The following is a 25,290-nucleotide window of genomic DNA, read 5'->3' as shown; positions in this document are numbered from 1 at the left end:
TTAATAGTTTTAGGGAGTTCTGAACATGCATATAGTGTTGAGATCTGGTATGGTTTGTGCATGTTAATGAGTGTGAGGGAAGCAGTGTTTCTCCAAGAAGTGGCCACAGCTTTACTTCAGTCAAGCTTTCCAGCACCTGCTGATTTCGTGGTTATTCCATGCATCTGCACCCCTGCCTCTGAAACATTCTGCACTCTATTAATTGTATATGGGCAGGGTGGCAATTCTTCTGTAAACTCTGAAATTGTCAGATTGAAATTGAATTTTAGTGAGATTCACAAAAGACAAATTTTAAAATAATTACTATTTCGAAATGTGTTAATTACAAGAACATTATCCCGTATGAATTACTGATGTGTAAAAGCTGCAGCTAAATTACTGCTTATGGCTAGTATATAGGTGCCTCAAGAGGAAAGAAAAGTCATTATTGTGATGTGCTGCCCCACTCCCTTCCCCACTGCTCACCATTAATTTATCAGTTTATCAGGGGCTTCTTGACGCCATCTTCCTCCTCACATCTAGAATTCTCAGCAATTTTTTTTTCTTTCCTAGCTTGAATTGCCTCCCTGATGGGAGTTTTGAGAGCTGTAAGTTGGAAGAATAGAAGCATTTCTTCAGAATGATACTTCAGTTCAAACTCATTTCCCTGGCCCCCATCTCACTGTTATACATTTGATTAGTACTAACAGAATATAAAGCCAACTGTTCTGCATGAATGCTATCCCAGTGTCCATCTTTGTTGAAACCCTAATTGAGTAAATTTTTACACATGAACGATATTTGGTGAAGAGAGAGAGAAATACTTGAGTTAGATAAATATATGATTAAATAATAAAGTACCTGTAGTATATTAAAACACCAACAATGAAAATGAACTAAAAGAAGTAGGTAACAGATTTAAAAAATTCTGTTAATTATTTTAGCACATACAATTTGAATATAGCAAAGTGCATTTCACTGAAGAGATAAGAGATAAAGGTACCTTTTATGCCATGAGTATCACTGCTTATTCTGACAGAACAGCTGAAATTGTGACTTAAAGTTCATCACTGCTCCTTTCGTGGTCCCTTGATGTGGTGAAGAACTGAGAAATTTTTAATTGCCACCAGTGTTGAAAATGATGATTAAGTGCTTAATCCAAAAGTACCATAACTTTTCTCTGAACACCAAACGAAAAACTGTTCCAAGTTTTTCCTTGAAAATTCAGATTTGTGATTGGAGTCACAGGGCTGCTCTGCAACTCCTTCCTGAGAACCTTCCAGGTTCACATGTTCCATTCCTATAGCAAAAGGTTTCTGAATGCAATCTAACTAATTGTAATTTGGTCATGATAGAAAATAAATCTGAAAATTGTTTTTTCAAATCAAATTATCGGTTATAATATGCTTAACCAAATCAATATCAAACATAGTATCAAGAATAAAGCTATCTGTACATGAAAACATTTCATATTAGTTATTTTCTACTTTATGCTCCCAGATATTTAATTTAATTGTAAGAGCCTGGTTTTCGTGTTTCAGTGTAAATATATCATATTCTCCCCACACCCACTCTCATAGAGACATATTTAGCTCGTTGAGCTTTTTAAAGATATCTGACATGATAATTTGTACAGCCAGTTTGTAGTGTGGAAGATATTGACTTATTCAGAATTGCTTTTAGACAAAGATAATATTATTTGATTTTTTAACACCATCAGTTTCTAAGTATGTCCTCATGGCATCCATCACACTTCTGTATGCAGTAAAATTGTACTGAAATTAGATTCTATTTCATCAAATAAGTTTCAGAAGAGAAGACTTTTATATGCTTGACATATAATCAGATTGATAATTTTAATTACATTTTGTAATTGAGCATTTAAATCTGCAGAAATTTTAATCATAAGGCTTCTTGATGAGTCAGGCAATCAATAACATGAGTAGGGTCATTGCTTGCAGATTTAATTTTAATGTGAAATCAAGCTATTCTCACAGTTGTTGTTCTTCCAGCATATGTGGTATGTATGTTCAGAACAATTTCATTCATTCTTACTCCCACTGGTAGGTAACGCAAAACCTTGCCTGCAATATGTGGTTTCTTAACCTATTAAATAAGAAACTTCATATGGACTAATTTTGGCTTTTCTGTGATTCCAGTAGCCATTCAAAAATCTCTACAGTTTTATTATGATGGAAAGAATGTTTGTATAAGTTTCCGTTCTAAGGCTGTACAGACCTGGATCGGTATGCCAATTGGGCAAAGTCATGTGAGCATTGAGGCAATCGTCTCACTGATGCACCAGCATATATGCATAATATGTGAGCATGTTTGTGTATAGAACTAAATGATTTTGTTACAAGTGTAAAAAATTACAACTTAAAACAAGATTTGTTAAGGCTGCAAAAGAAGTGGCAAATAATAGATTTGTTTTGGGTAGTGAAAACAAATCAAAGGCATTAGGGTTAGTAATCAAAGCTGAAACAAGTGCCACAGCAAGTGGTGATGATATTCCTGAAATAAAGATATAAGACAAAACTGTTGTAAACGTTGCTCAAATTTAAATTTTTTAATTATTTAATGAATTCTTTATAAATGTAAACGAATCAAACATCAATGTAGATAATTACACGGATAAGGTAAATTACTGTAATACTGAGCAATTTGAAGGTGAACTTTTCAGTACATTAAGCAAAACTATTGTAAAAGAGCAAAACCACTGTTAAAAGATATAGAAAATATGGTACTATCACTAAAAAGTAAACAGCAGGATGGGATGAGATACCTGTAAAAGCGTTAAAAACAGCTACTAAAATAATTGCACAGCCACTATCTACAATAATTAATTAGTCCCTTCAAAAAAATTATTTTCTACACACACTTAAGTATGCAGTAGTTAAGCCACTATTTAAAAAATGCACAAAAGAATATATAGGAAACTATATATAGGATATCTCTCTTCTTCCATCACTATCAAAAATATTTGAAAAGGTGGTTACAATACAAATTCAAAATTTCATTGAAAAATTTAAAATAATCTCAAAGAATCAGTATGGATTTCAAAAAGACAAAACAAACAATATCTGCTATAAACCATTTTGTATATAAAATTAGCTCCTCTCTAGACAACCTACTGCATGCCACAGCAACTTTTTGTGACCTATCAAAAAACTTTGGTAGTGTGCGCCACTGCTTGCTAGTCTTGAAACTAGACAAAATACAGAATTAGGGCTACTGTATTAGAAGGGTTAAGTCCTTCCTAACCAATTGAAGACAAAGAGTGGTTATACCATCAGAGAGAGGAACTCATACTTTAGAATGGAAAACTATTTCACCAGGAATGCCACAATGTTCTGTCTTTGATCCCATTGTGTTTCTATTTTACATCAATAATCTACCACGTAATATTATCACTCATTTGTATTTGCAGATGACACATCTGTAATCATTGAAAGTAACAGCACTGACCAAATTCCTCAAACTATGTTAAATACTTAAGAAAAATTAGATACCTGGTTTGCTTTAAATTGATTAAAATTAAACGTGTAAAAGACTCAGTTAATGCAGTTAAAACAAAACAAGCAGGATTAAATTATATTCAAATCAATCGCAAAAACCAGGATTTCCAGGAAGGTAGCTGTTTGAAATTCCTAAGAATGCAACTGGATAAAAATCATGGGGCTCACATATATAGTACCTTGGAAATAAATTAAATAGCGTAGCATTTGCAATGTAAATATTGTGCAACAGGAGCAGTATGGACATAAGAAAAGTAGTACATCAGAGCTACTTCGAATTAGTAATGTGGTGCGGAATTGTATTGTGGGGTACCTCTTGCCGCATGTGCCGAAAATTAAAATTTTGGAAAACCATCATTAGAAATATGCTACTTTGAAATATATATTTCGTAAATAACTCTCAAAACAGCAGAGAACAAAATATTTATATGTACAACTAATATACCAAAAGTAGTGGAGAGCTGGCAGATGTTTTGTGTTAAAGCTCCATCTTAGTGTGTTAAAAAGTTGACATCCACACACTTATGGGCTCCCTTTAACTTACAAAAAAGACGAAAATATGATATTTAGGTTAATTTTTACACTTACTTTTTTTCTGATTTGGAAAGTCACAGAATGCTATCTTTTCTGTCATATTACCAGATACTACTAATTTAGTTACAAACAGTATCTTCTCTGCTCCCACTATCTTATTATATAAACATTTATTACTAAAAAATATGAGTTTTTATGAATTACTTACTCAAAAACCCTTATCTGATGAATTACTTACTCAAATACCCTTATCTGAAAACCAAAATATTGTTTGGTTAATATGTTAGCAGTCAGTGCAAACAGAGTGGGCAATATTTTTCTGTGTAAAGTGTTAAAAATTTTTGACATTTTGCATATTTTGCATCACTGAATTTCTAGTATAAAATATGTATGTTGGGAACACTGTTTCCAGCACTCTTCTATTATAACAAATGAGTGAGAACCTGCACATAAACCATACTGCATCGACTTTTGTGTTTGGTTTGAACTTTTTATTACATTCAATGTCAGGGAGTATATACAGTAGTGAAAGAGTGAGGTGGGTGTATGGACTATGAAAAAGATGCAAGAGGGTGGTGTTTAAGAAAAGTGTAGAATACTTCACAGTTATTGGACATCGGTCAGAGGTATTCCAGAAATATCTTCATCCTCAAGTAACGGTATTATCATGGCATCGGTTGTGCTGGAATTGCTACGCTCACTACAAGAAGAAATTTAGTGACAACCCACCTGAACGATCACCATCACCTGAATGTGAAACTGAAGAAGACATTTCAGATGTTTATATACCTGGGTGTAAAGTTGTTGATCCATTGAACGTTAGCATTTCTGCTGTAGCCCGTACTATACCCACTCTTAAACATCCAGGAAAGGTAAGAAGCACAAGAAGAAAACAGTATGTAAAAAGAAAAGTGGAATAAATTGAAACAAATTTTACACAATCAAATATCATCAAAACTTTGTGAAGTGTATAATGTAGATACACTTGGTGCAGAACCTGAAGATAGTGATATGTGCATGAATGTGATGTTTGGTTTCTAAACTTAAATACTGCTATCTCAGCAGACACTATACTGAGAAGGTACAGTCACTGACACTGATACCAGGTAGCTACTGTAAGCAACAGATACAGAAATACGTACCCACAGCCTCACATTATTTGATTTCAAAAGCCCATGAAATAAAGAATGAGAAAGGTATTTGGACATGCCCAGATTCTTACTGTGGGGATCCGTTGCTCTAGAATATTACATAAGTGATGACAAAGATTGCAGCAGGCAAAGTCCTAACCAGGCTGATGGTATCTCTGTTAGTGGAAATAGTGAAAAAGGTTAAAAAGATATAAGACAAAATCAATAAGAGAAGCAGATTTCCTAATGAAAAAGGAGTATACAAGTTTAAAAATTGGTCTCACAAAATTCTACTCCTTACGACCAAAATAGGTAAAAAACCAGTGAGTGCAGGAACTATGCATATGTGTTTACTGCACTAATTTGAAACCTCTTTGCTTTGCCATAAGCAGTGTCACAGAAAAGAAGTACACAGAGATGAGCCTGATTCTTTTGTGTATGTGTCAAGAGCCACAAGATAAATGTTGCAGGAATGTGCATTGTGTCCTGGTGCTGAAGTGAGGACTGTTGAAGCATTGACAATGATGTAACCTATGCATTGTGGGAGGAAGGAGAGTTGGCTAAGAAGACAGTAGAGCCAGAGAAGTTTGTTACAGAGGTTAGTCATTGGGTCATGAAAGGAACAGCTCACCACCATATCCGGAAGATTCAGAGACAGGCCATAATAGAAGTAAAATTAGCCACATTCCTGAATACTGACACATTAGTTCTTCATTTCAACTTTGATGAGAACTGGTCTGTTGAACTAAATTCAAAGATACCACTGGCACTTATCACAGGTATCAATATTCACATGCTACTCACTTCCTTGGAACATCACACTCTTTTGCTATTGTCAGCGAAATTATTCATGACAGTGCTCATGCATCCTATGCTGTCAGTATGATAACTGATGACATAGCATCTGGAGCCCATGCAAGTCCTAAGCATGTGTATGTGACTGATGATGTAGTGTCTCATTTTAAAAACCACTTTCAGCTTTATGATCTTGGTCAACACTGTAGTATAGGAATTAAGACAAGAAATGGATAGTTGCAGCAACAGGTCATGGAAAAAGGGCATGTGATGGGGTAAGAGGTCTCTGTAAAAATCTTGCAACAAGATGTAATCTTCAGCATGAAGCTGTTGATGCTGTAAGAGGTCTACTGGATGTGTACACACTATATCAACATTAGTAACAAACATGAAACTCTTAATTCTAAATGAAAGTACATTATGGGAATTCTGTTTAAAAAAGAGAGATCAGTGGTTTGCTATGAAGCCTGTGGTGGGAATTCAATCAAGTCATTACTGGGTTGCATCCTGGAGTGACATACATTGCAATAATGGTCCTCCACGAAATGCATCTTGTTACTCTGCAAAAAATGCAGAGACTATAGTAAACATCAGAAGACTTTTTCATTTCCTCTGTGTATGACAATCAGTGGGGGGTGGGACTGATAATAAGTGTGTCTCATGAGCTGCAAGATATAACCACCTCTGTTATAACACCATATAATCTTGCCAATACTTTCAAATGGCCATCATCAAAAAATCAGTGTGCAGTTCCCATGTCCCAAGTACTGCTCTTGTTGGTCATCCTTGTCTGTGTGCAAATTCAGCTCAGTTATACAATTTCAATGAGAAGTAGGTGAAAAAAATGAATGAACTCTTTTCAGCAGAACAGTATTTATTGTTAGATTGTAGACAATTTTAATTCATGCCATCTCATGAAGAAGTAAAATGATGATAGAAGACAATAATAATTTGTGAATACTATCATAAAGAGAAAAATGGGTATAAAATTCTATACTGTATCTCATTTTTGTTATAAAATGTTTTCGAGCAAAATTATGAATTGTTTTCCCACTGACTTATAATGCTGTAAAGTAATTATTTTGATTCAGGAATATCAGTTTCCATGACATTTACTTAAAATCAGCAATCTATTTAAATAGTTAAGTGACCACAATTTTTTAAGCTTGTGAGTAGAGCTATGTCTACTTAAAAATTGTCTCACATTTTGTATAGATAGATATTGTCCACACTGATCGTACATTTCCTAAGTACAATGACCAACTAATGCACCATGAAATTTTTAGAACGTTTAGGATGGGGATTTTGGAGAAAATAATTTCTAAATAACCAAAGAAGTTCAGATTTTGTTCATCTTTCTGTACAAATATTTTGATAGTTTAAGAATTTCATGCATTAATGTCATAGCTGACAACAGTCCTTTCTCTTTATCATTTCTCAAGACAGTTAACATTCCCTAACTATTCATACTTTCAAAACATAATTTTGAAATTTGAAAAAAATTACAAATTTTCATACTTTATAAAAAAATTGAAATAAAGCTCAGAGATGTGTATGTATTAATCATGTCTCATTGTATTGGGAATAAAGTATTTATTGAAAATAAATTCAGATCTATACCAATTTTGGTTTCTTTACTGCAATTCTTCAGTTTTCCCTTTGTTACGACATTTTCACAAATACTCTCATTTAGAGAGGTCTATAGTGTTTTAATAAATCATCAGAAAATCAAAATAGTGTAGTTTTGGAGAGGTATCATGTGGATCTTCAACATATATCGTTTTCAGCAAACTTTGAAATAGTGATACGACACATTTACTGTTGACCTGCAGGATTTGAAATGAAATCACCCAGCAAATCATTTTCAATATGATTACAACACCACAAATCAAAATAATTTTATGCTGCCCATTCACCATTTAAAACGTTATGCCTGAACTCCACACTAAATGAGATATATTCAAAAAATTCTGGAACATTCCCAATGTAGTGCCAGTGGTGTGTTGGAGCAAAATGTGGTTGGCATCCCTGCAAACACCTGTGTTTAATGTGTGATTGCCAGAAGTTTCATTGTTGTATGTCTGTTAGTTGCTGTTCAGTGCTGTATCAGGTAGAACATTGTGTCACACAGTTAGCTAATTTCAAGATGGCAGAGTTAGAGGAGCAACGTGTTTGAATTAAATTTTGTGTGAAACTCAAGAAAACCTTTACAGACACACGCCACCTGTTACAGGAAGCCTACGGTGATGAGTGCTTGATCTGTACTCAGGTGTTACAAATGGTTCACATGCTTTAAAAATGGAAGTTAAAGATGACCCTCATTCAGGACACCCTTTGACGTGTACAGACTGTGCTCATGTCAGGAACGTCAGTGAAATTATGTGTGCCAATCAAAGGCTGGCTGACTGAAAGGTTGCAGAAGAATGTAACATTTCAGTTGGATCATGTCATGAAATCATGACACAATATCTTGTAATGCCTCATGTTGCCACCAGGTTTGTCCCACGGCTCATGAGTCAAGGGCAGAATGACCTTTGCCTTGCAATCTGTGAAGAGCTTTTTGATTGCATAAATGAGAATGAGATGTTCCTCGATAGAATCATAACTAGTGATGAGTTGTGGGTCTTTGGTTCTGATGTTGAGACCAAGGCTCAATCTTCACAGTGGGTTGGGAAAGGTTCTCGAAGACCAAAAAAAGTTCGTCAGGTCAGGTCAAATGTCAAAGCCTTGTTGCTAGTTTTATTTGACTTTGAAGAATTTATTCACCATTAATTAACGCCACAGGGACACTCTTTCAATTAATGGTACTATCGAAACATGTTGTGATGCCTGGGGAGAGAGAGAGAGGAAAAAAAAAGTGAAAAGAAAATGGCCTGAAATGTGGCGAGACAGTTCATGGCTCTTGCATCACAATAGTGCACCTGCACATTTGTCCCTGTTGGTGTATCACTGTTGCACAAAATATGATGTCACTGTGCATCCTTATCCTTCCCACTCTCCAGATCTGTCCTCTGTAGATTTTTTTTAATTTCCAAAGTTGAAAATTCCTTTAAAAGGATGAAGATTTGCAGTGATGGACTAGATAAAAGAAAATTCACAGACAGTATTTTGTGTGATCCAGCAAGACTGTTTCCAGAAATGGAAACGGCATTGGGAACGGTGTATCAGTCATGGAGGAGAGTATTTCAGAGGAGACCATGCACAGTAAGTAACAAGTAAATGTAGAAAACTTTTGTGCACAAAGTTCTGGAATTTTTTGAAAAGACCTCATATGGGTATGAAAATTTATAGCAAAGTGAAAGGAAGAAAATTGCTCAATATAAATTTTGAAATGCTGAAAAAAGCTTTATATGAGAAACTAGTGCAGAAATGTTACTATTCAGTAAAAGAATTCATGAAGGACAACCTGAAAGTTTGTGCAGGAGAGAGCAATACTTAGGACAGTTAATTTTTAAAATGTTGTTACTTTCTATCAAAAATCATTAGTTGTATATTAAATACATATTCAGTACAGTATATTATGTTGAAACTTCCTGGCAGATTAAAACTGTGTGCCCGACCGAGACTCGAACTCGGGACCTTTGCCTTTCGCGGGCAAGTGCTCTACCATCTGAGCTACCGAAGCACGACTCACGTCCGGTACTCACAGCTTTACTTCTGCCAGTATCCGTCTCCTACCTTCCAAACTTTACAGAAGCTCTCCTGCGAAACTTGCAGAACTAGCACTCCTGAAAGAAAGGATATTGCGGAGACGTGGCTTAGCCACAGCCTGGGGGGATGTTTCCAGAATGAGATTTTCACTCTGCTGCGGAGTGTGCGCTGATATGAAACTTCCTGGCAGATTAAAACTGTGTGCCCGACCGAGACTCGAACTCGGGACCTTTGCCTTTCGCAGGCAAGTGCTCTACCATCTTAGCTACCGAAGCACGACTCACACCCGGTACTCACAGCTTTACTTCTGCCAGTATCTGTCTCCTACCTTCCAAACTTTACAGAAGCTCTCCTGCGAAACTTGCAGAACTAACACTCCTGAAAGAATCTGCCAGGAAGTTTCATATCAGCGCACACTCTGCTGCAGAGTGAAAATCTCATTCTGGAAACATCCCCCAGGCTGTGGCTAAGCCATGTCTCCGCAATATCCTTTCTTTCAGGAGTGCTAGTTCTGCAAGTTTCGCAGGAGAGCTTCTGTAAAGTTTGGAAGGTAGGAGACGGATACTGGCAGAAGTAAAGCTGTGAGTACTGGGCGTGAGTCGTGCTTCGGTGGCTCAGGTGGTAGAGCACTTGCCCGCGAAAGGCAAAGGTCCCGAGTTCGAGTCTCGGTTGGGCACACAGTTTTAATCTGCCAGGAAGTTTCATATCAGCGCACACTCTGCTGCAGAGTGAAAATCTCATTCTGGAGTATATTATGATAATTATATCATAAGAAAAATGTAAACCAATTTTCGTGTTTTGACTGAGATCCAAAAAGCATTTGACTCATGCCATTCCTATACTTTTTGTCAAAAGTATGACCATATGGGGTATCAAATGAAATTTGTGACTGGATTGAGGACTTTTTGATAGGGAGGACACAGCATGTTGTCTTGGATGGAGAGTCACTGTCAGATGTAGAAGTAACTTTGGATGTGCCCCAGGGAAATGTGTTGGGACCTTTGCTGTTCATATTGTACCAGGTGGTTATAATTAAACTTTCCATATTTAACACTTTATAACATGGAAACTAATTAGCATACAAGTAACAAACTTGATAGCATTAATGTCCAGAGTATGAGATGCATGATTTCCACGTGTCACAGTTCCACTGTCCAGTTCCAACTATGGCCACCAGGTGCCATGATCAGTCTCACACACCTGCCCAGTCGGAGTGCAGTTGTTGACATGTCAACATGAGCTTGGACAAAAGGAGAAGGGCATTATTGGTGAAGTTCTGTAACCAAAACAGCAGTAATGCTACAGCTGTACTTCGAGAATATCACCAGCTGAAAAGATTATGGAAGGGTCCTCTTTCTCCGTCTGTTGTGCGGAGCATGATGAAGAAGCTCAAATCAACTAGAGAACTGGGCATCACTCTGGGAAGAGGCTGATGACCATTTGCAGCACATGAGGCTAATAAAATTGCTGTTGCTATGGCAGATAGCGCTGTGTGCAATTCTGGATTGTCAGGCAGTGTGCATGCTGTGTCATGATAGTTGAACATCCCGTGGTCCACTGTATGGAAGATGCTTCGAACCATTCTCAAATAGTATCTGTACAAGATCCATATCATACAGCATCTTGCACCACAGGACACACAACGAGTTGATTTCGCTCTCCCCTTTCTCGCAAGGATTGAAGTTGACGAGGGCTGGCCCTGGACCATCTTATGAACAGACAAAGCTCATTTTTCTCTGATGAGTGAGGTGAACAGACAGAACTGCCAAGTGTGGAGATCGTCAGCTCCAATCACTGTGCATGAAGTTCTTCTGTATGGTGAATGTGTCACAGTATGGTGTGGCTTCACGGCTATGTTCATCATTGGACCATCCTCTTTTGAAGAGGTTGGTGCTCAAGGACCAAAGATGTGCAGTGTGACTGGCCGGCATTATTGAAATATGCTTCACAGCATGTCATACCCACCCTGTGGGAGAGAGACACATTGAACTCAACAGGTTTCATACAAGATGGGGCTCCACCACACATCGCTCATGAAGATGACCTGCTTCTCTGAAACAAATTTGGAAATGATCAAATTATCAGCTGATCATTTCCAAATGCTTGGCCAGCACAACCACTTGATCTCACTCCTTGTGATTTCTGGTTGTGGGGCTACCTGAAGGACAGGGTTTACCAGGGGAACATTCACACATGTGCCTTTCTGAAGCATAACATATCAAGAGAGGTAGCCAACATACCTAAGAACATGATTCCTTCTACGGCGCAGAATACGATCTTGCACTTTCAGACTCCTTTGGGCACTGATGGGTGCCATATTGTATCTCTTTTGGAGCAGTAACGGTACCAGTGTGTAATGGTGTGATGTATCATAGCAGCACATTAAAAGTGTTTCAAGGAATGAATTCTGCATTATTTCTCTTCCCCATGTGCTTGACATTAATACTACCAAGTTTGGTCCTCATATGGTAATTATTTTCCATGTTAGAACATGTTGAATAGAGAAGGTTTAATTATAACCACCCAGTATATTAATGACCTTGTAGACAATATCAATAGTAAGATCAGGCTTTTTGCAGATCATGCAGTTATCTATAATGAAGTACTATCTGAAAGAAGCTGCATAAATTTTCATTCAAGTCTTTATAACATTTCAATGTGGTACAAAGATTGGCAAGTAACTCCAAATGTTCAGAAATGTGACTATAAAATCAATGAATCACTGTTGGACTCATCCAGTTGATACAAATGTCAGGGATATGAAATAGAATGATCACATAGGTTCAGTCGTGGGTAAAGCAGGTGATAGACTTCCATTTGTTGCTAGAATACTGGGGAAGTACAGTCAGTCTACAAAGGAGATTGCTTACCAATCACTCGTGTGACTGGTTCTAGAATATTGCTCAAGTGTTCTGGACTCATACTAGATAAGACTAACAGGGAATATTGAACATACAGAGAAGGGCAGCATGAATGGTCACAGGTTTGTTTAATCTATGGGAGAGTGACACAGAGATACTGAAGTAACTGAACTGGAAGACTCTTGAAGACAGACATAAAGTATGCCGAGAAAGTCTATTAACAAAATTTCAAGACCCATCTTTAAATGATCACCATAGGAGTATACTACACCCCCTACATATTGCTCACATATGGATTGTGATGATAAAATTAGAATAATTACTGCATGCCCAGAGGCATTCAAACAATCATTCTTCCATGCTACGAACATGAATGGAACAGGAAGAAACCCTAATAATTGTACAATGGGATTTGCCATCTGCCATGTACCTCACGGTGGTCTGAATAGTATAGATGTAGGTGTGGATGTACATCAAGTCAATGACTTGAAATTGGATGTTATAAGAAAATAAACTTCTATTCTTCTGTTCTATTTTGTCCTACAAGTTTTGCTTTCTTGTTCTTTGTTCTATACATCCCCTGCACTTTTCACCATTCACTTGTATAGGGGTTAGATGCAAAATGAGTAATGGAAAATCCAGGTTGGAGTATCGATAATATTTTGAAATGGATAGATTACTACTCACCATAAAGATAACACACTGAGCTGCAGGCAGGCACGACAGAAATATTGATACGCATTAAGCTTCTGACCAAAGCATTCTACAGAAAGGAAAACACAGACACATTTGCACAAGCAGGTGCATCTCATATACACGATCACTGTCTCTGCTCGCTCTGGCCAGAAGCCGAACTCAGAATGGCATCTTTACAGTGAGTAGCAGTCTATCCTTTTCAAAATATTGTCAAGATGCAAAGCAATATATATAAAGGAGAGGTATATATTATTCCACTGACTATTAATTAGAACAAACCAAAAATATTTTGCTCTTAGATGATAATTGTATCAATCTCTGATTTTTAGTAGAGCACTGTTTAGGACATTTAGTAACATATGGCACTTTTATAATTTTGTTTCCAAACAGCTTGTAATGTTAAAACACAAAAACGAAAGAGAACTACATTAGAATCATGGTCATTGTTCTACATCACTTTTGTTCTAACTTCATAGAAAGCAAAGATTGAATCTCATTTGTCAGTCACAGTATTTAGTGCTTGACTTTACAAATGCATTATATAGTGTTAATAATTTATTTATTTATTATAAAGTTTTCTGGACTGGCATTACTGACATATTTTGATACTTTCAGAGTCCAGCACACCCTCAAAATTTCTGGAATACTGCAAGAGTATTTTCAAAGTATGAATACCACTTTTGTGTCATTTGAAAAAACTAGAGACAATCTAGTTTCTCGAAATGATTCCATTAAGGAGAATTATGAACAACTGATAGAAAAATTTAATGTTTTACATAGCAGACATCTCAATGAGGCAAACCACTACAGGAAACTCTGTATGTAAAGCTCCATTGCTATATTGGGTATAGTTGCAAAGTTTTTGAAATTAGTTTGAAACATAATATTTTGTACACTTAGATAATTGTAACTTCTTGTCACTTAAAAGTACCAGCATCATTGATCTGTGATTTCTTTTTATAACATTTGAGGAATCATTAATCGGGAAATGCTTTCTCAGCTTTTACAGAATTTATTCAAAACTCATGAAAGATTATGTCATTAGTTTCAGATTTACAGTAAGTAACTTGCTGTAATTAGCTGGAACATTTTAAGTGAGCTAGATGTTTAACAAAGTAATATTATATAATTCTTTTTAATCTGATGCATGGAGAAAGCAAGCCAGCAAAACTTAATTATTTATTGTTCTATTTTCTGCCGATTCCCTTCTGATAGTGTATCATATTTAGCAGAGGATGTTTACTTAAATTCCTTCACTTGTAATTTGTACCTCTAGGATAATTTAGTAATGGATGGCACCTTCTTAATTGGAAAACACCTCCAACATATGTTCCCTTGGTATAAGTTGAGGGAGTACTTAAACTATGCCGCACATAATTACATCCTGAATACTTTAGGATTAAAAGAGACCACTCACCAAAAAACAAAAGCATTGAGTTGTCAATAGGGATTCACAGAAGAATGAAAACTGGCTAGCTTTGGAGTTGTCTTTTGATGAACTAGAGTAATATAAAACACACACACTCCTATGCCACTACATGGTACCGGCTAGGCTAATGCTATTTTTCACTAATGCACTTGTTGTGGTGGGGGTAATGTTGGGGTATGGAGAGGGAGGTGGGAGGCAGGAGAGGGTCTGGGGGTGGGTGGCCAGTGGCTTAGAGGGATGCAGCTGGTTTGCAGGCTGGGATGCAGGAGGGAGGGATGGTAGGTATATGGGCTGGCACAATTGCAGTGGCTGGTAGAAAGTGGCACACACTGAAGCAGACATGGGGACATGAACTGGGACGGGATGGCAATAGGGAGGAAGAGGAAGCTGTTGGGTGGAGTGTGCAGGGACAGTGGATTGCCTGAGATTGAGGCTGGTATGATTACAGGAGCAGAGGATATGTTGTAAGGCTAACTCCTGTGTGTAGTTCATAGAAACTGTAGGTGGAGAGAAAGATCCAGATGGCTTAGGCTGTGAAGCAGCCTCTGAAATTGCACATGTTGTGCTCAGTTTCATGTTGTGCCACTGGGTGGTCAACGCTTTTTTGGCAGCAAATAGGTGGTGGTCATTCATCCTCGTGGACAAGTGATTGGTAGTCATATCAGGATAAAAGGCTGTGCAATATTTGCAGCAGAGTAGGTATATGACATGGCTGCTTTCACGACTTTAATTCTAAAGTATTTACATTCTACAAGAACTTCTGTACAAAATTAATAATCAATTGATAATCGCATCCTAGGTTCCTGAGACATTACTGTATTACCATTTAGCCTCCTGTGAAGGTGGGTTGTCATGTTATAAACACGTCACCACCTATGTGATAGATCACTCTCTCTCTCTCTCTCTCTCTCTCTCTCTCTCTCTCTCTCTCTCTCTCTCTCTCTCTCTCTGTGTGTGTGTGTGTGTGTGTGTGTGTGTGTGTGTGTGTTTGAGAGAGAGATAGAGAGAGGGACCAGCTGTTGCCTATCTTCGAAATCTACTAAATTATTACACCAGCAACAATAACACTCATCATTGCCACAACATTAGCACATACACAATTGTTTACCAAAAGTTGTCATTTACTTTTATCATTGCAGTGAGATCATTTGGTATTAACAGATTAGTACTTATTGCTGTATGTGATGTATGTTCACACTGCCATGCAAAATGCTGCGAATTGTTTCAAGGCATAAACTGCATTGAGGTGCAGTGACATTGATTGCTGTTTTCTGTTTGCATGCAGGAATGATGACACAAATGTGCTGAAAGTTGATGATGCCTGCAACAGTGGTCATCTTCAGTGCGTGTATGACCTTTATGATCACTTAATGAAAATAACCAATGTTTGAAAACATAATAATATGGACAGATAAAAAGCTACTCAACCAAGCAGCTGCAGGAGAAAATGGAAACTGGCTCTGAAAGCTTGTGTTTTCACATCTGTTATGTGTTCTCTCCTGCCACCTTTATTATCATTTGTACCACTCAAACACTTCTATTCCATTATTCCATCGTTTTTCAGGTGTGCATCTCAGATATTTTCAATTCAGGTTCTGATACTTTTGCTGACAACCTTTCAGCCATTCTCATGGTGTGCTACTTGCAAGTTTTTAAGTCACACTGTGAAGTAACTGCACATGCTTCAGAGGTAACAGTGTTGGTTAACAAGAGTGTGAGTCATTGATTACACTTGATGTATCTAATAATAAAACAAAGCAAACTGAATCTGCAAATGCACGGTGCTTATAAAGTGTGTTATTGTTATTTATGGGTGACATATAAAGACCTGGAATATGTCCTGTGAGAGTGTAGACTTGAAATGAATGGCTTCCATAATTTCTAGAACTGGACACATTTATCTAGAGTGGCCAGGTTTCTGCTAATTGTATTACCGCAGTTTCCTTGACTACTGAATCCCAGTAGGATGATAGCCACTAACTTCACTTTCCTGTAATCCTTGGAATGGTCAGTGGAAATACGGTGTTCAGCCACAGCTGATTTGTTCGGCTGTAGGAGGCAGGTGTATCACTGGAATTCAGTGTAACATTCTTTTACAAAGTATATTGCTTGTCTTATATATCTTTTATCATACCCACACAGGATTTCATATATACCCACCTTTTGTAAAAGCAAATCATCCTTCACAGATTCCAGAAGAGCTGCCGCATTGGATAGTGGAATCGAGTCACATCAACTTTATGCTTTTTCATTATATTTGCAATTTTTGAAGAGATATTTCCCACTTTGAGCAGAAAGACTGTAGATTCTATATGTCTTTCTTCTTGTTCTTCTTTTGGGTGGTCTGGTGTAAGTGCATTCAGAACTCTTAATTTTGTATATTCATTCTTATGGAATATTTCTTCCAAGTGTATCAGTTCAAATGGTAAGCAGTCAGTTTTGGACACTACATGAACCCTATGTACCAAAGCTTTAAGTGCATTCATAGTTTGTGAAAGATGATAGCAGGTAGGTGCCTGCTACTGTAAATCAGTATGAGTGGGCTTTTGGTAAATGCTATGCCTTGAAAAGAAAGAGATGTAAAGCCTATGGCCTTTCTACTATATGTAGGAAATATCTCTTCATAAATTGCAAGAACAACAAAGAAGCACAAAGTGGATGTGATTTTCCTTCCTCTGGCCAAGATGGCAGCTCTTCTGGGATCTGTGAAGGATGATCTGGTTTCATGATGTATGAGGATACATAGATAGGACAAACAATACAAACTGTAAAATAATGTTGCATTGAACACCAGTGATACCCACATACTATACAGCCCAATAAATCAGCAGTGGCTAAACATTTTATTTTCACTGACTGTGCTGTGTATCATGGGGAAGTTAAGATACTGCCATAGAATCATGCTACTGAAATTCAGTGGTCAAGAAACATGTGGAAATATAATTAAATTGGCAGACAACCTTCTCAACCAAGATGAAAGATTCCAGCTCAACAAATCACGGAAATGCCTCATTTCACGTTTGCAGTCTCAAAGGAAACATTCTAAATCTTTGTGCCATCCATAATTACCAATAATGCACTTTATAAATTCTGTGGATTCACAGTTTCTGTGTTTGCTTTGTTGTACTCTTATTTTAATCCATGACTGACACTCTTATTACCAACAGCATTATGTTTGAAGCCTGCACATTTACTCCACAGCCTGTAAAGTAATTATAAAAAATCTTGCAAGTGACTCATCTTTAGAACGGCTGAACATTTGTTGGCCAAAATATTTGAACATGAATTCAAAATATTCCAGATGCTTGCCCAAAAAATGATGGCGTATTCGATCCACTGAGAAAACTTCAAGAAACCCAGATACTTCTACCAGATGCTTTATTTCTTGCCAGTGAAAATACAGTGTTCAGCCACTGCTGATTTATTAGGTTGTATAATATGTGGGCATCACTGGTGTTCAGTGCAACAGCATGTGTCATTTTCTTTCATGTTTTGTACAGCAACACAAAAACAGATGTTTTACTTAATCAAGTGAACGACTTATGGTAATTCAATGACAAGAAAACACTGCCTCGGCAAAGATCCTAGTTCATCAACTAATGGCAGCTGTGCATATTTTATGTTATATATATATATGCTTTTCCTGTGATAGCTACCCAACTAATACAAATTTCTGTTGATGATTGTCCTCACTTCATCTGCATATGAACTGCAGGGCTTCTTTTGTTCTCTTTTGCATTTACTTCAAGATTAAATAGTTCTCTTTTTACTTACCTTTATTAGAAGCTTAACTTTTGTGAACTTTATTTGTATACTGCTTCACAATAAAATTTATGGGCTACTTTGTAAATCATATGTAATATTGTAATATCAATTTTTGATTACACACCATTTTTTCAGTGAACAGTGAGAGAGAACAGCACACCAAAAATGAAAATCAGTGGCAGATAGTGTGTAATGCTTTTGAACAAAAACTCAAGGAAGCAGGTGAAAAAATTCTTCATATGTGCTCTGAAAAAAATGAAAAGGATGAAACATTAAAGAACACTAAGGTGGAAGTACAACTACTTTCTGAACTGAAAGAACGTGCTTCAAATGAATTAGCTGGGGTTAGTATGTAGTATCTAAAATATAGAATGATCAGTTAGGCTTACAGGTAATGGAAATACTAAAGACAACCATTCACAGTATTGTTGTATCATTAAGGATTTAATAGGATTTGATTCACACACACACACACACACACACACACACAGAGACACACACACACACACACACACACACACACACACACACACAGGTACGTTATCTCAGTGAACTATATTGTCCTGCCTCAGCACTATGCTTTAAATGGGGGCTTGTGTCAGTTGGAGAGCATAGGTAGCTGTGGCTGTATACTCATACAAATTGTGGAAGTTGCATCTGGGAAATGATGAAGTAGAACAGTGGAATGGGTGCTGAAGAGGTATTATTGATTACCCTATTACTTTTTTTTTTTTTTTTTTTTTTTTTCGAGGAAGGGGGGGGGGCATATATAAGGGAAGAGAGACATTGAGGAGAGAAGAGAAGACTGTGATTGTCGATTAGTGGAAGGAAATGAATGGCTTGAAGGGGCTAGCAAAGATTAAAGCTAGGGGGATTGGAGGATATATTTCACATAAGTGTAGTTCTTAGGTGGAGGGGTTACGATCCAAATGGCACACGTTGTCAAGCAGCTATTGAAGTCAAGCATATTGTGCTCAGCAGCATGTTCTACTACTGGATAATCAACATAGTTCTTGCCTTCAGTTTGTTGGTCGCCTTTGATTTAGCCAGTGATCATGTCCCAGTAAACGTCTTTGCAGAAGTGTCAGCAGAGATGGTAAATGATATGACCGCTTTTATAGGTGATTCTGCCTCTGGTTTAGTTTATGTCAGTGAAGGGACTGGAATAGGATTGATAGGTGGGTGTATGGATCAAGTCTTTCTCCCCACCTTCCAAAAAGATATGACACACGTAACTTACATCTACATCTACATCCATACTCCGCAAGCCACCTGACGGTGTGTGGCGGAGGGTAGCCTGAGTACCTCTATCGGTTCTCCCTTCTATTCCAGTCTCGTATTGTTCATGGAGAGGATTGTTGGTATGATTCTGTGTGGGCTCTAATCTCTCTGATTTTATCCTCATGGTCTCTTCGCGAGATATATGTAGGAGGGAGCAATATACTGCTGGACTCTTCGGTGAAGGTATGTTCTCGAAACTTCAACAAAAGCCCGTACCAAGCTACTGAGCGTCTCTCCTGCAGAGTCTTCCTCTGGAGTTTATCTATCTTCTCTGTAACACTTTCGCGATTACTAAATGATCCTGTAATGAAGCGCACTGCTCTCCATTGTATCTTCTCTATCTCTTCTATAAACCCTATCTGGTACGGATCCCACACTGCTGAGCAGTATTCAAGCAGTGGGCAAACAAGCGTACTGTAACCTACTTCCTTTGTTTTTGGATTGCATTTCCTTAGGATTCTTCCAATGAATCTCAGTCTGGCATCTGCTTTACTGACGATCAACATTATATGATCATTCCATTTTAAATCACTCCTAATGCCTACTCCCAGATAATTTATGGAATTAACTGATTCCAGTTGCTGACCTGCTATTTTGTAGCTAAATGATAAGGGATCTATCTTTCTATGTATTCGCAGCACATTACACTTCTCTACATTGAGCTTCAATTGCCATTCCCTGCACCATGGGTCAATTCGCTGCAGATCCTCCGGCATTTCAGTACAATTTTCCATTGTTATAACCTCTCGATACACCACAGCATCATCTACAAAAAGCCTCAGTGAACTTCCGATGCCATCCACAAGGTCATTTATGTATATTGTGAATAGCAACGGTCCTATGACACTCCCCTGCGGCACACCTGAAATCACTCTTACTTCGGAGGACTTCTCTCCATTGAGAATGACATGCTGCGTTCTGTTAGCTAGGAACTCCTCAATCCAATCACACAAATGGTCTGATAGTCCATATGCTCTTTCTTTGTTCATTAAATGTTAAATGACTGTGGGGAACTGTATCGAACGCCTTGCGGAAGTCAAGAAACATGGCATCTACCTGTGAACCCGTGTCTATGGCTCTCTGAGTCTTGTGGATGAATAGCGCAAGCTGGGTTTCACAAGACCGTCTTTTTCGAAACCCATGCTGATTCCTACAGACTAGATTTCTAGTCTCCAGAAAAGTCATTATACTCGAACATAAAACGTGTTCCAAAATTCTGCAACTGATCAACGTTAGAGATATAGGTCTATAGTTCTGCATATCTGTTCGACGTCCCTTCTTGAAAACGGGGATGACCTGTGCCCTTTTCCAATCCTTTGGAACGCTTTGCTCTTCTAGAGACCTACGGTACACCGCTGCAAGAAGGGGGGCAAGTTCCTTCGTGTACTCTGTGTAAAATCGAACTGGTATCCCATCAGGTCCAGCGGCCTTTCCTCTTTTAAGCGATTTTAATTGTTTCTCTATCCCTCTGTCGTCTATTCGATATCTACCATTTTGTCATCTGTGCGACAATCTAGAGAAGGAACTACAGTGCAGTCTTCCTCTGTGAAACAGCTTTGGAAAAAGACATTTTGTATTTCGGCCTTTAGTGTGTCATCCTCTGTTTCAGTACCATTTTGGTCACAGAGTGTCTGGACATTTTGTTTTGATCCACCTACCGCTTTGACATAAGACCAAAATTACTTATGATTTTCTTCGAATTCATTAACTGCCTCTCCCATAGCCCTCCTTACACTACATTTCGCTTCGCGTAATTTTTGTTTGTCTGCAAGGCTTTGGCTATGTTTATGTTTGCTGTAAAGTTCCCTTTGCTTCCGCAGCAGTTTTCTAACTCGGTTGTTGTACCACAGTGGCTCTTTTCCATCTCTTACGATCTTGCTTGGCACATACTCATCTAATGCATATTGTACGACGGTTTTGAATTTTATCCACTGATCCTCAACACTATCTGTACTTGAGACAAAACTTTTGTGTTGAGCCATCAAGTACTCTGAAATCTGCTTTTTGTCACTTTTGCTAAACAGAAAAATCTTCCTACCTTTTTTAATATTTCTATTTATGCCTGAAATCATCAATGCAGTAACTGCTTTATGATCGCTGATCCCTGTTCTGCATTAACTGTTTCAAATAGTTCGGGTCTGTTTGTCACCAGAAGGTCTAATATGTTATCGCCATGAGTCGGTTCTCTGTTTAACTGCTCAAGGTAGTTTTCAGATAAAGCACTTAAAAAAATTTCACTGGATTCTTTGTCCCTGCCACCTGTTATGAACGTTTGAGTCACCCAGTCTATATCCGGCAAATTAAAATCTCCACCCAGAACTATAACATGGTGGGGAAATCTACTCAAAATAATTTCCAAATTATTGTTCAGGTGCTCAGCCACAACAGCTGCTTAGCCCGGGGGCCTATACAGACATCCAATTACCATGTCTGAGCCTCCTTTAACTGTGACCTTCACCCAAATAATTTCACATTTCGGATCTCAACTTGAGGTGGAGTTAGGTGTAAATTGGATTGGTGGTAGAATGCCACTTAGTAGGGATGGGAATGGTTGTGAGGAGGATGTTCCCCATTTCAGGGCACAATGAAAGACAGTTGAAGCCCTAGTAATGCATATATTCTACTGCAGGGTGATGCTGAGTAATGAAACAGATGCACCTCTGCAGCTTGTACATGGAAATGGGTGGAAAATTATGTGGGTCTTTATGGGAATGAAGTTTGGATCATAGAATCTTTCAGTAGAGGCCTTAGTAAGCCTCACAGCATGCTAGGCAGCTGATTCTTGTAATTGCAGGTGCAGTGTTTGTAGGTGGACATACTGTGTAGGAGATATTTGTTAGTCTGTACAGGATGACAAGTGTCAAAACAGAGGTGCTTTATAGTTTGTGAGCTTCATATAGACAGAGGTTTGGTTGTTTGAAGCCGTGGTGAGGTGGAGATCAACCTCCTGGAATTGGGATGCTGCTCTGAAGGGGACTGGGTGAAACAGACAGGATTAATGATAAGGTCCAAATCATGAATGCTTCAGTGAATCTGAATGAGACAAGAAGTTTAGGATCTGGTATAATCAGGAAGATTTCCATTCATGAATAGGCTAGCATATAAGGGTGACATGCAGGAGGACATCATCATCTATTGGTACACTTGAACACCTTCCTCTCAAAGGAGAAGTGGTTGTGGTTAGGGATATAGAGACACGTATGTAGGTTTGGAGTTGGCTGGACATTGGGAAATATAATGCTTGTTAATGGCAAAACACTCTGGGGGTGGGTGATGATGTCATACAGGCAGTTGAGGTTGCCAGTGACTAGCAAGTATGAAGGTGGTAATGAAGTGGAGATGGTTGTGATGTGATGAAGGAAGTGGTTTGTGACCTTGGTATAGGAAGCTAGGCTATTACAGTGGGTTGGAGGTGTTTTTCAACAAAACCTGATATTCTTTCCATGGGAGCAAAATTACCATCTAGAGTAGAGCATTGAGGAAGGTTGGGCATAAAAATTTTGGGAAATATATAGAAGATGTGTCTGTATGTGGAGGGGTGTGGAGAGGGAGTGAAAAGGAATGGGGATTATGCTGGGCTTCTGAGACAGATGACTGGGCCTGTAATTTGAAGTATCCAACCAGTTTTCATCCAAAGAGCTGAGTGAGTCCATTCATTTGTTCAGAAGGGTCGGCCAACAAGCGTTTGCCATGTTTGGGCTGGTCAGTGATGATAGAATTGACATGCATTCCCTGCTGTCTTTCTCAAACAATTTTACAGAAACTATTTGATAAAAAAAATTAATTTGTTTTGCTTGTAGCTTTAATGTCAGGTTCATCATTATGTGCCTGTCATTTCATTAATGGTCATGGTTATTGGGATATTTATGTGGAAGTAAGACACTGTGAGAAATTCAAAAAAGTTTGCAATGAAAAAGGTCATTATGATTTTGTGTCTGGTGCATGTTATATAATGTGTTGCTACATATGAAATATAGCTAACATATTGGATTTTTCTTTGAAATATTCACAACATTTTTCACATTTCTTGTTTGAGGTATTGAAATGAGACTTTGGCAAATGATAGCACACAAAGAGAAGAGTATTTTGCCACATGGTTATTATGCAAAACTTCATTATCTATCATGTTATTCTATCAACTATAGACTTTTCTGATGAAAAAATGTAATTTTTAAGGGCGATTGATAGCTAGTGAAATGAGAAATGCTGTGGGTTTTGGAACAACATAAGTGAAGTCATTACATGTTTATTTTGTTCCAAGGATGTACATTTTTGTAACATGCTGATCTTTCACTTCCTCAGTTCCTCACTTAATAAACGTAACCCTTGGAACTCGCACCTTTAGAAGTTAGGCGATTGCTCACGAGTCGAGCATTTTGCTCTATTGATACACTTGAACATCTTCCTCTCAAAGGAGAAGTGGTCTGAAATGTACCTAAAATGTGTAAATTGGTATGTTTTTTTGCTATTTTTATAATAAAACACTCGTATTTTAGTGTTTAATAAATTTATTTGCAGTACACTACAATGAGTTTACCTATTTTGTTGGTAATAATCTTAGGACAATTACAATCGCCAGTCTTACAAGCCTTTTTTGTCGTCCGATTTTTGCATCTTGACATATAACACTGGGTTTTTCAGCGTCCAAAACTTCAGTTCTATTGGTAAATTGTTTTATAATTTTCTGTAGAGGATGAGATAGGTTTTGCATTGTATTCCTACTCACAATTTGTAGTCTTGTTAGCTCTAGAGCCAGCGTTTTCAAGTACTGTCTCCTAGTAATAACCACATTTGTATTATCTTTATATATTACTTGACTGTTCATGCCAGTAATATTTAAAACGAAATAATAATCTCAGTGTCCACCTACATGCTACTCGAGCCATGGAATATTCTTCTTTCAGTTGATCCACCACATTGACACCTACTTTTGTCTGATTATAATATGTGATGATTTCAGGTTTTATGTTTTACCTAATTGTTGGATCAATGTGACCATTTTCATGGAGTACACTTAATAAAAGCATAACTTTTTTCTTTTTTTGTCTTTGGTCTGTAGGAAACCAGAACGTTGTTCTCACGAAAACCAAAGTTACTGCTGGGTGTTGGTCTTATTTTAGTATCTATGAAGAAAGGAGGAATTTCTTTTTTGTTCTTCTTGAGTTTTTTATTTACTCATCAGTTTGGCAGCCAATGGACTCGAGATAAAATAATTACCAGTCATTGTACTTTAACCAGTGTATAATATACCTTGTGATGAACGATTCATGACAGCAGATTCAATGTTATTGAATTTGTATGGGCCATTTGGTTGTTTGCCTGGGTAAATTTCTACATTACTTGTGTAAAAAGAATTTGAGTCACGTAAAGCATACACCTTGATTCTGAACTTGGCTATTTGCTATGTGCATATGGAATTTACAGCAGTCTTGAAATGTGTCTAACATTTTCTTCTACCAGTTAATTCGATTGACACTTTGTGACAAACGATTAAATATTTCATGAATTGCGGCGAGATTGTCATACTTAGACCACTCTGAGTGGGTTTGAATATCATCAAATGGTTCTGAGCACTATGGGGCTTAACGTCTGAGGTCATCAATCTCTTAGAACTTAGACCTACTTAAACCTAACTAACCTAAGGACATCAC

General features: G+C 37.6%; 1 protein-coding gene across 5 annotated transcripts in view; it reads left to right on the top strand.

Annotated features, from left to right (window-relative positions):
* Positions 1-25,290, top strand: part of LOC126354661 (myosin-11-like) — a 273,554-nt gene that overhangs the window by 67,355 nt on the left and 180,909 nt on the right. For 3 of the 5 annotated variants that reach the window (XM_050004437.1, XM_050004439.1, XM_050004438.1), the window contains 2 exons: positions 13,780-13,982; positions 18,494-18,702. In XM_050004437.1, the coding sequence (XP_049860394.1) occupies positions 13,780-13,982; positions 18,494-18,702 (412 nt within the window). The remainder of the gene's footprint in view (positions 1-13,779; positions 13,983-18,493; positions 18,703-25,290) is intronic. The other 2 variants (XM_050004441.1, XM_050004440.1) reach the window with 1 other exon arrangement.

The sequence above is a fragment of the Schistocerca gregaria genome, chromosome 3 (genome assembly GCF_023897955.1).
Source record: "Schistocerca gregaria isolate iqSchGreg1 chromosome 3, iqSchGreg1.2, whole genome shotgun sequence".
NCBI lineage: Eukaryota > Metazoa > Arthropoda > Insecta > Orthoptera > Acrididae > Schistocerca > Schistocerca gregaria.
Note: the sequence above shows the minus strand (reverse complement) of the source record. Positions and strands in the feature narration are given on the sequence as shown.